The 14,823-nt window shown below is 39.7% G+C and overlaps 1 protein-coding gene across 1 annotated transcript in view; it reads left to right on the forward strand.

Moving 5' to 3' along the window:
- Positions 1-5,120: 5,120 nt before the first annotated feature.
- Positions 5,121-14,823, forward strand: part of LOC139712747 (ATP-binding cassette sub-family C member 10-like) — a 32,753-nt gene continuing 23,050 nt past the window's right edge. Inside the window, 4 exon segments of the mRNA XM_071624543.1 lie at positions 5,121-5,451; positions 9,771-11,282; positions 12,055-12,180; positions 13,957-14,184. Of these exon segments, the coding sequence (XP_071480644.1) occupies positions 9,774-11,282; positions 12,055-12,180; positions 13,957-14,184 (1,863 nt within the window). The 5' untranslated portion in view covers positions 5,121-5,451; positions 9,771-9,773.

Raw genomic sequence — 14,823 nt, forward strand, 5'->3', positions numbered from 1 at the left:
GGGGGAAAGCACGTATCTATAGATAAGATTTACAATACGTCGTAATGCCATAAACTTCTTTGGAGAAGCATTGACTACGACTGTCATCTTATACACTGGACTGCGTTGCTCTATTTATTCTTTTATTCAAGTGTCATATTAAAAAAATCGTGTTCTATGCAATAAGAAACTAATTGCTACAGTCATATTGATAGTTTTCACTTTTCCTTTAATATTATTGGTGCTTGCCTATGACGTGTGGAACGCAATCTTCTAAATGTGTGATTATGCGATGTTATCTGTATATCGGATGTTGTTCATGTTGCAACATAGATGTTATATGTCTTATTATTATAATCACTATATATGCTGAAATAATTGTTTCAATAGTGCTTGTGAATTTGTACAGTGGGCAAATTAGAAATCAATGATAGTCTGTATGAATGTATATTTGGTAAATTTATTTTAACTTTTCATGACATTACATAATATTATGTTAGACTAAGTCAATACTCACTCACCACCCATCAGTCAATCACCAAGGCAGAAGTCGCTATTTCAACTAGACCAGTTAGTGTGGCTGGAGACTGCACTTGATGGTTACGGTATAAGAGATCGATGACCGATATGACAAAAATCAGGTATCGGAACCACGTGCTTCTGACTGTGGTTCATGGATAATACGATCATGACTGTGCGGGGAATTTATTGCCATTATGCGTATGCAGTATAGAAATTTCAGGCCACATAATAATTATGCCTCCGCCACGAAGTGACGCCGGAGGCATTATGTCTTCGGGTTGTCCGCCCTTCCGTCCGTCCATCCTCCCGTCCGTCCGTCCTTCCGTCTGTCCGTAATGAATTTTGTGTACAGCGTAACTAAAAAACCGTTTAAGGTGTCTTAATGAGCCTTGGTATGTATATGCATGAGTGGGCGAAGTTGAGCCTACTACTGTAACTTTTGGGTGCACATGCTCAAGGTCAAAGGTCAAAAGGTCAAAGTCAAATGCTCAAAATTTCACTATTTCCCCCATATCTATGCAATGCTTGGAGGTTTTTTCTTGAAACTTTGTGTATACATGTAATACCAAAATAAAGATTCTCCAGAGAGAGTTTTGAGTCACGAGGTCAAAAGTCAAATGTCAGAGGTCAAGTGAAAATGTTAAAATGTCACTTTTTTCTCCATATCTTGGAAATGGTTCAAGCTATCTTCATGGAACTTAGTACATATGCATATACTGACTATCAGTTATCATCTAAGGAATGTGGGGGTCATGTGTCAAAGGTCAAGGTCAACTCTTCAAAATTTCACTTTTTTCTCATATCTAAATGCAATACTTGCCGGATTTTTCTTGAAACTTGATATATACATGTATAACCCAATAGAGATTCTCTGGGAAGTTTCTAAGTGAAAGTGCTAAATTTCATCTCTTCGTCCATATCGTGAAAGTGGCTCGAGGTGTCATTATGAAACTTATGATAGTACATACAACGTATAGTATCTATAATGCATAAATATACCTGACAGTGATTCTCTTGGGAATTTTAGGGTCATATGGTCAAAGGTCCAGGGTCAAAGGCCAAATTAAAATGCAAAAAATTACTATTTGATTGTGAAATTACACTTTTTCTCCATACCTGGAAAGTTAATCAATGCATAGACTTATTAAAAAGGGTTAAAATTGAGGTACAAATCCTAAAATCCCCAAATACCTGCGCTCTTTGGCAGTATAGCCATCCATCCAATTAAACCTAGTTCAAGGAAAGTAAACATTTAACTTATTTGTGACAAACCTGTCATTTTGATATTTTGCCAATTATGTAAAACTCATCACACATTGTCAAGACATTGTAGGTACTATAGACCTCTTAGGAGAATCATGCATTATGGCGGAGGCATACCAGTCGCCATAGCGACATTTCTAGTTTCATTATGATTGTAATGCTGCCTTGCCTTCTAACAAAAAAAAAAAAACACACACACACACACACACAAAAACACACAAAACAAAAAACACCTCGATAGGATTACCAAAGAACGAACCAAAGTGCACGAACAAAAGTAAAGATATATATATATATATATACAGTGTATACCCAATGGTGATGTGATACAATGAACATAATGTGTCGAAAGATGATTATCGTGGTCCAGCATACAGAGGTACAATGTATATGCTGTTTAGTTTGATTTATCGCATTCGATTGCCACTATTCTTTTAGGAGGGGGCATGGAAAGGAGGATTGGAGAGGAAAGAGTGCATGTGGATGAAATAAGAGCTTACAGAGGAGGGAGGGAGGAATACTTTGTCACTCAAAAAAGCAATTCTTTGTTCATGTTTCGGAGTATATTTTTGCATAGTGTATATCCTGTGTATATTACAGGACGCATTTATTTGATGTTTGGGTTTAAAGCAGTTTTGATCATGCTGTTTCACTGAAATTCTGTTATTTTATTTTGTAGTGTGTACTCGATGGAAACGGGGGTGTTGATGAATTAAGAATTAAAAATGATCTGAACAAACAAACAAACAAACAAACAAACAAAAAACGGCCACACACATGGAAATCCTTTTGGCTGGGAATTCAGCACACACATGCACGCGCGCAAACACATACACACGAACACAAACAAACAAACCAACAAACAACGTTTACGGCAATCACATTTGTGTCTGTGATATTTTACTTCGCACAGTTCGGGTGAACAATGATTCAAGTCACGACAGTGGGTCAAATCGTGGTTTTCCCCGAAACTTCGTAACCATACAAATTATAATGAGGCTGTGTTGAGTGAGCTGCCTGTAGTACAATGAACATTGTATTTTATCCTAAATCATGGATTTCTATGAAAATCTTATGAATTGTGATATGTCATACAAGGAAATTACTTTATTACCGATGTTAATGTTTGTGTCTTGATAAGTTATGATCTTCCCTTTACGAATTCAGTGTGTGTTTTGTGGATATTTCACTATGTGAAGATTGATACTCTACCTCCGTTTTAAGATATCGCGTCATATGCCTACATCTGTGATACCAATAAATCGTCATTCTGTGTCTCTGTCACAATAACTCCTTTGCCAATGAACATTGTATTTTATCCTTCTTTTCTTCTTTTTTTTGTGAATTGTGGAGTCGGTTACAGCTCGTTATTCCGAAGGTTCGTTATTCCGAAGGCTCTTAAGTCCGAAGATTCGTTTTTCCGAAGGTCAGAGTCGTTATTCCGAATTTCATTTTCGGTCTAACGAATCTCCGGAATTTCGAACCTTCGGAATAACGCCCAAATGTTCGGATTAACGAACCCTTTCTATTTTCGGATTAACGAACCTCTAGGTATAGGGAATTTACAAGTGTGTTTCGGATCAACGAACATTCGGAATAACGAACCTTCGGAATAGCAAACCTTCGGAATAACGAACAGCACCCGTGGAGGTTGACATTATCCTTTTCGGTCAATATGTGCCTCATCAATCTCCTCATCTTAGATCAATCTTTAGGGCTTTAAAAAAAATACTGATATATATGTTGCAGTGTATGTTTCATTCTAGCATTTATAGTGTTGATGAGAAATACAAAGCATCGATAGGATTAAAGAATGTACGTATATAACAATGTGATTGATTATATCCTTGTGTATCTGTGTCTGCGTGCATGTGTCTGTATAGCATATTGCCAGGACGTATAGCCGGAATTGTGATCCACACTAATGGCGTATGACGTTGATATAATATTTTCAGCCATTAAATGAAAATTTACTGTCTTCAATTGGATGAGCGAATGTAGAAATATAATTATAGAAAAACACATCAGGGAAGATCGAAGAAAAATCAGACAACTCGATACGAAAGTTTGAATTTGAAGAATTTCTGCACCGCCATCATCTGTACGGTCGTATACATAGCAACGATTTGAATGATGTACCACTATATAGGACAACGATGTAAATGAAAATTAAGAGAATCGACATACTGCTCGCGTAAATAGCACTTGGCTTAAAGTTACCTCTTTCAGAAGTCACGGACAATGATACCCTCAACATAGGTCTACTTATTATGTTAATAAAATTATATACTGTATAACGAATGATAGTATGTTATTGCCCTGGGCCGATTCTGATTTTCATTACAAAAATTGATATTTGATATTTCATCTTGATATTTTCTTTATAACGTTTGTTTGATCTATCGTCCTGCTTTGACATCAATCTTGTAGTTCCTATCAATTGATGGCCATTACGTAACTTTAGAAAGATGACATTTGGAACGGATTGTCTGATTTTCCTCTAAAATAATGTGTTATATCACATTTGCTCGATTCACCCATCGCACGTACATTTTTTTTTAAAAGAAACATGTAATATATACATTTTTGTGCACTTAAATACTTTATACCTCGAGTCTCATGTCTGATACTCGTGAGAGCCCATACCATGGATGTTATCTGCACGGTACAAGAAGAAGAAGAAGAAGAAGAAGAAGAAGGAGGAGGAGGAGGAGGTGGTGGAGGAGGAGGAGGAGGAGAAGGAGAAGAAGAAGAAGAAGAATTAGAAGAAGAGGAATATCATGGGGTCTAATATACAGCTTACTCGGTTGATTTCAGTATCACTCAATGAGAAAGTATGTGATGGGTTTCATAATCTAACTTTGTGTACATCCCTCGTACTGTATTTTGATATCATTTGCACTATTAATGTGTGTCAGTGGAGGACGAATTTTTGTAATCTAAATTCTCCATCATATAAACGACATTTCGCTGTCCAGTCAATCCCCGATCAATTACAAGGCGGTCATAAAAGTGCACGGAGGGCGCTTCTATACTTTTTGGTTACTGTATGACAGCGAAGCTAGCGATGCTTCTGTACTCACTCTTTGATGACAACTGTCAAACGAACAATGTTCGCGTGCATTAAATCTCGCGGAAATCTTCTTTTTCGTTCAATAAAGTACAGGCCACCTTGGTTTATCAGCGCACTGGTATCTCGTGGGGCCAAGATTCGCGAAATAAAAATGCACGCGCTAAATATAATGAATGCGAGTGGCCGGTCGGTGCGGTGGCAATCCACGAAAACAATCCATCCCACGAATTGACATGCCACGAATAGCTAGTGTGGCACCTTTCACCGGTTTTGTTATGGTGTCCTCTTCTTCAGACTTGTGCAGAATCAGAAGGACACGTATCCGGGTTGGCAGCTGTGACACCCCTTCAAAAATCGGCTTCATACTGTATCTAAACGTTAATGCTGATCGTGGAGCTTGCAGAGCTTGACAATGTGGGCATGACACCCCTGTTTTTCATCGTCAAGTTGTTGATATTGCTTGCGTAGTCCCACAGCCTGATATGTGTGCTGCCCCACAGACACAGGCGCAGACACTGCACAACACGCCGTCGCCACCGCCACCTCAACTCTGCGCCGCACGTATGTGCATGAGCTGCAACTTTGCTGCAAGCACCTGCTAAGGCCAGGAAAGGGTAAATATATTGTGCTTCAGTAAAATCAGGGAGGTAGAGAGTTTCCACCTATCAGTCTATGGAGGAGAGCCGACAAAAGTGAAAAAAAAAAGAATGATAAAAGACTCCCCTGGAAGCTGGACAGACAGATTTTTGCATACTCTCGAAATAGACCCCACCTCTGTGTGTCTGTACTAATAATACTACAGCAGCTCGCCTGTTTACACTTGTGAGTTCAGCCCCACCGTGTGGCGTTCAGCAGTACGTAAAGGTAAACTACATTAGCTGGGTGGGCGGTGGGGCTTTCTTCCACAGTATAATACTGTAAAAGTGGATATTTTCGCACGACTAATTTTTCGCGCTTGGCCGGGTCAGAAGAGTTTCGCGTGTTTTTAATTCCACGGAATCAAGACATCACGCACAGGAACATATGGCATGTAAAAATATTCGCGTGCTTTTATTTTTTTGCTAGTTTCTGGTTGCGCGAAATGCGCGAAAATTTCCACTTTTACAGTACTCGCATATGCGACCCCACCAAACAGCATTTACGCGAGATTGATACAGCGGCAGCGCCAATTTCCACAGCTTAGCGTCTTTTGTCCTTCCTTTCTCCTGTTTTTTCCCTTTAGATTCTGAGCTTGCAACATGCTAAAATTTCAAGTTGTGGACCACCCTGACTTCTCTGTCATTTATGAGCCAATTTTGATTCTGTTTGCATTATATGATAGCACTACATGGGAGCTTTGAAACTTCTACACAGAATTTCAGTCGTGACCTTTGACCTTGACCTTTGACCTATATTGTACATTTTGCTACAAAATGCTACTCCTTCGCCATTTCTAACCCGATTTCGATTCCGTTTGCTTTATGTGATGGCACTAGGTGAGGGCTTCAAAACTTCTACACAGAATTTTGACCTTTGACTTCTTTGACCTTTGACCTTGATTTTTGACCTGTATTGTACATTTTGCTACAAAATGCTACTCCTTCGCCATTTCTAACCCGATTTCGATTCCGTTTGCTTTATGTGATGGCACTAGGTGAGGGCTTCAAAACTTCTACACAGAATTTTGACCTTTGACTTCTTTGACCTTTGACCTTGATTTTTTGACCTATATTGTACATTTTTTCTTTCTTTTCTTTCTCCCTGTTATTCTTGGAAAGACTTCCTAATGTCCCTCGACTAATTCAACCATAAATACAACCCTAAACTAAGCCAAACCTACTTGTTTAAACCCAAACCCTAAACCTTAACCTAACCTTACTTGCTAATGCACGGATGCATGAGCACTACTGCGGTGAGGCTGATTTCATGATTTTGCTGATTTTTCTGTCTAAATTTAACACTGCTGCAGCACTGCTGCAGCAGTGCCCCAGTGCTAAAGCTGAAACAATTGCTGAAAGGAATAAAGCAGTGTTAAATGTAAGGTTTCATATATTGTCTAGCATAAAATATTTTACTACATTTTACTATGTAGAACATACAGCAAAACTTAGGCCACTCTTACTACACGTAGGTGCATTTTTAGACCCAAAATCTACTTCATTAGTTTATTGGGTGAACATTCGTTTACATGTATGGCAACAGGAGTATAGAGCTAGACCTAGACACTTGTTCTAGAATCATAGCAGTTTATATTTACGTGGGTTTTTTATTCAGGAATCATGGTACATGTATTTGTGTTTATGTGTTATGTGTACTGACAGTGACACTATAGAGTGATCAGTAGACAGTGCACTCCAATTATAACAAACATGGTTACACTTTAATTTCCTTATACTGAAGTAAATTCCAGCCCCAAACAACTCTAAACTATTAAAAGTCTATGGTACAAAATTTGCTTGTATTGTATAAGAACACTGTGTCTATAGCAAACATTTTGTTTCAGTGAGTAATTTCTGAGTGCTATTGACAAAGAAAGCAAAACAGATGTCCTTTATTATATTCTTACAATGATTAAAAAACATTCAGAATAACGAACCTTATATAATTGTCGCAGTAACAAAACCCCCCCCCAAAAAAAACAACAACTTTGGAACAACAAACAATGTCTCAATTCCAGAATGATGAACTTTCTGAATGACGAGCCTTCAGTAGAATGAACCTTCAGAGTAACAAACCTTCAGAATAATAGATCCTGGGAATAGCAACCCTTTCGAATCTTATTGAGCCTTCGGTATAACAAACCTTCAAAGTAAAAAAACCTGTGAGATAACAAGTTGTAGCCAAATCCTAAAAGCTATCACTTTTTATACATATATGTTTTCATACCAAGCATAAAAAGTACAACTATATGCTCTCTCTTTAAGTGTGAATTTAAACAAAATTGATGAGATAGCATCCCATTTTACATAAGCTAGCAAGGGTAGGGTAGTGTAGAGTAGTATCACAAAAGTAGTAAGGGGTACATTATATGGAACTCTTCCTGATGGGCCTGTTCAATGAAGGGACCTATAACCACCAGCACTACTACCTGACAGCCCACCCCCCCCCCCCCCCCCCCCCCCCCCCCCCCCCCATTCGCCCATTCGCCCATTCGGAGCACAGAACATTACTGGGATGGTCCTCTGATGTGGGACCTGGACTAGAATGAGAATTATTTTACAGGGTGATGCACAAGTTGTCAATTCCTTACTTGGCTGTTGAAGTTATTATTGTCCCCGCCGAACGAGTTCGAGCAGGGGACTATGAAACGGGCTCCGTACGTGTGTGTGTCCGTGTGTCCGTCCGACGTCCGTCCGGACGTCGGTGTGTGCGTCCGTGTGTGATCAAAATCTTCAATTTGCTACTTCTCTGTCATTTATGAGCCAATTTTGATTCTGTTTGCTTTATATGATAGCACTACATGGGAGCTTTGAAACTGCTACACAGAATTTCAGTCGTGACCTTTGACCTTGACCTTTGACCTATATTATACATTTTGCTACAAAATGCTACTCTTTCGCCATTTCTAATCCAATTTCGATTCCGTTTGCTTTATGTGATGGCACTAGGTGAGGGCTTCAAAACTTCTACACAGAATTTTGACCTTTGACTTCTTTGACCTTTGACCTTGATTTTTGACCTGTATTGTACATTTTGCTACAAAATGCTACTCCTTCGCCATTTCTAACCCGATTTCGATTCCGTTTGCTCTATGTGATGGCACTAGGTGAGGGCTTCAAAACTGCTACACAGAATTTTGACCTTTGACTTCTTTGACCTTTGACCTTGATTTTTTGACCTATATTGTACATTTTGCTACAAAATGCTACTCCTTCGCCATTTCTAACCCGATTTCGATTCCGTTTGCTTTATGTGATGGCACTAGGTGAGGGCTTCAAAACGTCTACACAGAATTTTGACCTTTGACTTCTTTGACCTTTGACCTTGATTTTTGACCTGTATTGTTCATTTTGCTACAAAATGCTACTCCTTCGCCATTTCTAACCCGATTTCACTTCCGTTTGCTTTATGTGATGGCACTAGGTGAGGGCTTCAAAACTTCTACACAGAATTTTGACCTTTGACTTCTTTGACCTCTGACCTTGATTTTTGACCTATATTGTACATTGGCTACAAAATGCTACTCCTTCGCCATTTCTAACCCGATTTCGATTCTGTTTCCTTTATGTGATGGCACTAGGTGAGGGCTTCAAAATTTCTACACAGAATTTTGACCTTTGACTTCTTTGACCTTTGACCTTGATTTTTTACCTATATTGTACATTTTGCTACTAAATGCTACTTCCGGCGGGGACATATATTACGCACCGCGTAATTTCTACTTTTCCTTGTTTATGCAGCAAATAGATAAATGACTGAATAAATGAACAAATGAATAAATGAATGATTGAATGAATGAATGAATAAATGAATGAATAAATGAATGAATGAATGAATGAATGAATGAATGAATGAATAAATTAATGAATAAATAAATAGACAAATAAATAAATAAATAAATAAAAGAATTCTGTCTGTATGCCGAAGTAATGCAAAAGTCAAACTGCAAACTGAAATTGAAAGATCAAAACTTATAAGAATAGTGCACATGGTGCACATATTACTCTCTGCAGCTACAGATCAATGCTCCAACAATTTGACTGAGCACTGTAGAAAGTGTAGTTGATTATACACATTTAGGGGTTTATTTCTAAGGCTACAATTTGTTTGAAGTATAATGCATATGGCAGGAAATGTTCTGTTTGAGGGATGTATATACAAATGTAACTATACACAATTTCACAGCTCAAGCTGGCTGAAAACGAATACAAATTAAGAGTAAAGTTGAGGGCTTTCGCTTCTGTGAAATCAAACCACTGAGAACTGATGGTATTCTTACCATTGCTTATTGCAGATCATGATGTCGTCAAGAGGTTCTTCACTGGACTCCTTCTGTGGAAGGTCATACACCAATCACACTATATGGGAGCACAATCCATATGGCCATTGCTACGAGCAGCTAGTCTTCATCCTACCTGCCCATTGCTTGCTAGCTATCATCAGTGCTCTGTATGTTGACTTTTTGAGCAACAAATTGAGCAGTCCCAATCTTAAGAGGTCAATTGCAGTCCATGGTAGGTTTGTCACAGCAGTCCTTACTGCCCTGATTCAAGTATTAGACATACTGCTAAGACAATTTGTATCCAATGTAAAGCCAGCACCTGTGGATTATCTGGTGGATTGCTTGGCAGCGGTCGCATGGTTAATGGTAGCCCTGTACCTGTGGAAGCTGAGACGTCAGAGCATTGCATATGTGCGGACCCACAAACCTGTCATAGGGTCATGGTTCTTGACACTGATGGGCGTCTGTGTCCGACTGACCACCATCAGCAAGGAGTTGCACAGTGAGGGTAAGACTCTGTCCACTGGTGAAGAAGCCATTGTCTTTGCATGGACTGCTCTCCAGATCCTCTACCTCATTTCACTCCTGCCAGCCCCTCGACACACCAGAGTGCATCATGAAATTGGAGCCATTTCATCGTATGGAAGCATAAACGAAGATCCCACAGAGGAGGAGCCACTGTTGGCCTCATCACCTTCGTCCAGATCTGGCTCGCGGGATCTGGAGCTTGGCACAGCAGAGGATTCCGCCAGTCTTCTCTCGAAAGCCACTTTCTGGTGGACGCAACCGTTGATGCACAAAGGCGCCCAGGGTCAGCTTGTTCGGTCAACAGATGTGTTCCTCTTGCCAAAGAAGCTGACTACTGGGTATGTAGAGGCGTACTTCTCAACAGTTTATCCCCAAGGCTCCAGGGCATTTGCAGAAGAATTGTATTGTTTCAACGACTCACTCCATAATGGGAGGGCACCTGCAGTGAGTGAAGAAGGTGGGTCATATGGTTATGGAAGCGTGATAACAGGTGCAGTCCACAGAGAAGGACCTCTTGATACTGAGGTTGCCGTGACGGAAAGAGTCACACTTTGCCGGGCACTCTTCCGCGCATTTGGCTTGCGATTCTTCCTGTTAGGCATAGTCAAATTTCTGGCAAATGTGCTCACATTTGCAGGTCCTCTCCTCCTCAACGCCATTGTGTCTTTCATGGAAAACGGTAAAGAACCGATGCGGTATGGCTACTACTATGCCCTTGGACTTTTCCTGTCAACATTCCTCAGTGCCATGCTGGGTACCCATTTCAACTATCAAATAACCAAGATACAAGTCAGGGTTCGTGCAGCTCTCATCATGACTATTTACCGCAAGTCCCTGGCAGTCAGCGCCACCACCCTGTCCGCCTTCACGACGGGACAGATTGTGAATTTTATGAGTGTCGACGCTGGGAGGATAGTCAACTTCTGCAACAGCTTTCATGCCTTTTGGAGTCTTCCCCTGGAAGTGGTTGTTTCACTCTATCTGCTTTACAGGCAGGTATGTATCAAAGAGTTTTTCATGCATGAGTAAAGAAAGTGATTAACATGATCTTTATCATACAACAGTGTGATACTATATTTTGCAATTAGCAGGTAATATTTGATTCGTGTATACCACAAGAAAACCTTTCTTTAATGGTGCATCTAATTTGACATGGTGTATTTGAATAATATAAATGTCAATATCATTTGTAGCAATCTGATACTTTTGATACTTTGAAATGGAATGGTGCCACACAGGCATGCTGAGAATGCACTTTTCATTCAAGAGTTTTTCTGTATTGGATATTCATTTTCTTTTTCTCTGTGAAAGCTCAATACCTTCCCCTTATTGCACTACCTCTGTTGTGCACACAAGATGAAATGTGCAGGCTTTTTTTCGTATGAGTAATGCATACTTGCATCGGGACCGGCAATGCATCTAGCATGTTGTCTGCACGGATGCCATTACAGGTATATATAGAGCATCTAATTGCTTTGTGCTTGACTAAAGGAAAACAAGACCTACTCCATCAAGCTCTACATGGTGGAACTTCAAAGTATTATTTAACAGCCTATCTTTAGGCAAGTAAATATTATGTATTGAGAAACTTTCTTTGCAAATTTTACATCAACAAATTGTACTTGCTAGCATTATCCTGTGAGTATTGTTACTGCAGGTAAGGTTTACTTTAAGAGGTCTTTTCATTTTTTTCTCTCTCTTCTTTCTTTCCCCCCCCCCCCCCTTTCTCTTCTTTCTTTTTTTCCCCCTTTCTTTGTCTGATCTCAAGGTTGGTGTATCTTTCCTTGCTGGCCTGGCCTTTGTGTTTCTGCTCATGCCTATCACCAAGTGTTTAATGGAAAAGATACAGAAACTGAACACCGACATGATGCAACAAAAAGATGGAAGAGTGAAGGTAAGACATGGGGATATGTGGGCATAGAAATAGCCAGCAATAGGGAGAGAAGTATATTAGCACACTTATAGATGTGCTGTATAGCTTAATGTGCACTAGAGTATCAATTTTGCTGTAAGATTTTGCTGTTAGACAAAAGAAAAACAAAAAATCACAACAACAAAATGCAGAAAACCTGCTTGTGAATACATATACTCTTGCCCTCAAGTTCCTTTCACAGACAGGTAATATGGAGGCCCATATACCGGTAGTTAATTTAGCTGAGATTGTAAATAGATGTAATACCTTTGTGTAAAAAGTGTTACGTCAAAGCTTTTATACAAAGCTGATATGGGTTACCTCATACCATACTATTGCACACAAGCATAGGGGATGATCAATAGCTGAAGTAATGCAGTGTTTCCATACTCAGTGCTATCCTTCAGAGGCCAGAAGCTCACTAAATAGGAATTAATATATAAAATAGTATGCTCCTCACTGAAAGATGTGGTGCCTGTTGTCTGTGACCATTGCATCACAGATGTTTTTATGCCTCCGCCACGAAGTGGTGCCGGAGGCATTATGTTTTCGGGTTGTCCGTCCGTCCGTCCGTCCGTCCGTCCGTCCTTCCGTCCGTCCGTCCGTCCTTCCGTCCGTCCGTCCGTCTTTCCGTCCGTCCGTAATGAATTTTGTGGACAAGGTAACTATCAAAAGCTGTTGAGGTATCCTAATGAAACTTGGCATGTATGTGTATTAGGGGGTGAAGTTGTGCCTATCAACTTTTGGGTGCACGTGCTCAAGGTCAAAGGTCAAAAGGTCAAGGTCAAATACATAAAATTTCACTATTTCCACCATATCTATGCAATGCCTGAAGATATTTTCTTGAAACTTAGTGTATGCATGTATTACCCAATTTAGATTCTCTGGTGAAAGTTTGGGTCATGACGTCAAAGGTCAAAGGTCAAAAGGTCGAGTAAAAGTATTAAAACTTCTTTTTTTTCTCTGTAAATTGAAAAATTGTTCAAGGTATCTTCATGGAACATAGTATATGTACATGCACTGACTGGCAGTGATTATCTAGAGAATGTAGGGTTCATGGGGTCAAAGGTCAAGTGCAACACTTCAAAATTTTACTATTTCCCTCATGTTCATGCAATGCCAGCAGGATTAGTTTTTTTTTTTTTTACACTTGGTGTATGCATGTGTAACCTAATAGAAATTCTCTGGAGAGTTTTTTTTCTTTTTCTTTTTTATTGCCTCAAAGGTCAAAAGGTCAAAGATCAAGTGAAAGTGCTGAACTAACTTTTTCCTCCATATCTCGGAAGTGGCTCAATTTATCGTGAAACTTACTGCATATCTATGCATGTTCTACCTGAATGTGATTATCTTATGAATTTTAGGGTCAAAGGCCAGATGAACATGGTAACAATTTACTATTCAGTACAGAAATTGCACTTTTTCTCCATACCGGTACCATGAAAATTACTCAATGCATAAATGTATGAATGGGTCAAAGTCAAGTTAAAGTCCTTAAATCCCCAAATACATGCTCTCCTATTCATCCAATTAAACCAAGGTCAAGGAAGGTGAACATTCAACACATTTGTGACAAACTTGTCATTTCAATATTTTGCCAGTTTTGTGAAAATGTAATCACACATTGTCCACATGTACTATCTAGACCTATTAGGAGAATCATGCATTATGGCGGAGGCATAACAGTCGCCATAGCGACATTTCTAGTTTTTAATTGTGTTGCCTTAAGCCTCAAGCCTTCCCATACCCTCACCACTTCAGATCATGAACGAGATTCTCAGCGGGATACGCGTCATCAAGTTCTACGCCTGGGAGCGCCACTTCAGGCAGCACATTGAGGAGCAGAGGTCAGAGGAGCTGCGCAGTCTGCGAGGCATCAAGTATCTGGATGCCTTGTGTGTCTACTTCTGGGTCACCACGCCCATCCTCATCTCCATCCTCACATTTACGACGTACGCCCTTCTTGGACACGAACTAACTGCAGCAAAGGTTTGTTACCCTGTGTGGTGTTTTCAACACAAATTGTTCCTAGGCCAGCTAATATATGCTGTCATAGACTGACTATTATGTGCCATGTATGTGGTAGAAAAAAAAGTTTGACACAAGTGAAATCACAGAATCACCTTATCCTCTGTGTCATCTTCCAGAGGATGCAATGTTCAAATGTGAGATTGTACTGAACTTGCTCATATTGATCAGGTGCTATATTTCCATACCATCCATGTAAAATAGCTTCCCTCAGGAGGATTTTGATTTCTTTTTTGATATCATCGCCTGCCTGGTAGAAGGACCTTGAGTCTTGGGCAGTCAAAAAGTGTTGATGACAGTGACATATAAAAGAGCTTTCAAAACTATGTCAAATAATGTAACATCAAACTTTGATTCGGGGGTCATAACTTCATGCTATGTGTAGGACCCTTCTCCTGAGCAGGCAATGATAGATTCTCCCTAATTCACAGATATGTCCATTTCTATGTTGAAAGGTGACAATTGCAATTTGAGGGGAAGGCAAGAAGGTCTTAACTTCCATGAAGATGTTCAATCTCACTATCTGGGGTAACTGCTGAAAGCAATCCTTTACACACAGCTATCACCTCTGATACTGATTCTTTGTAAGATGTTTACACC

Source organism: Diadema antillarum, unplaced genomic scaffold, assembly GCF_040938485.1.
Source record: "Diadema antillarum isolate AM-2024a unplaced genomic scaffold, OU_Dant_1.0 seq00001849_RagTag, whole genome shotgun sequence".
NCBI lineage: Eukaryota > Metazoa > Echinodermata > Echinoidea > Diadematoida > Diadematidae > Diadema > Diadema antillarum.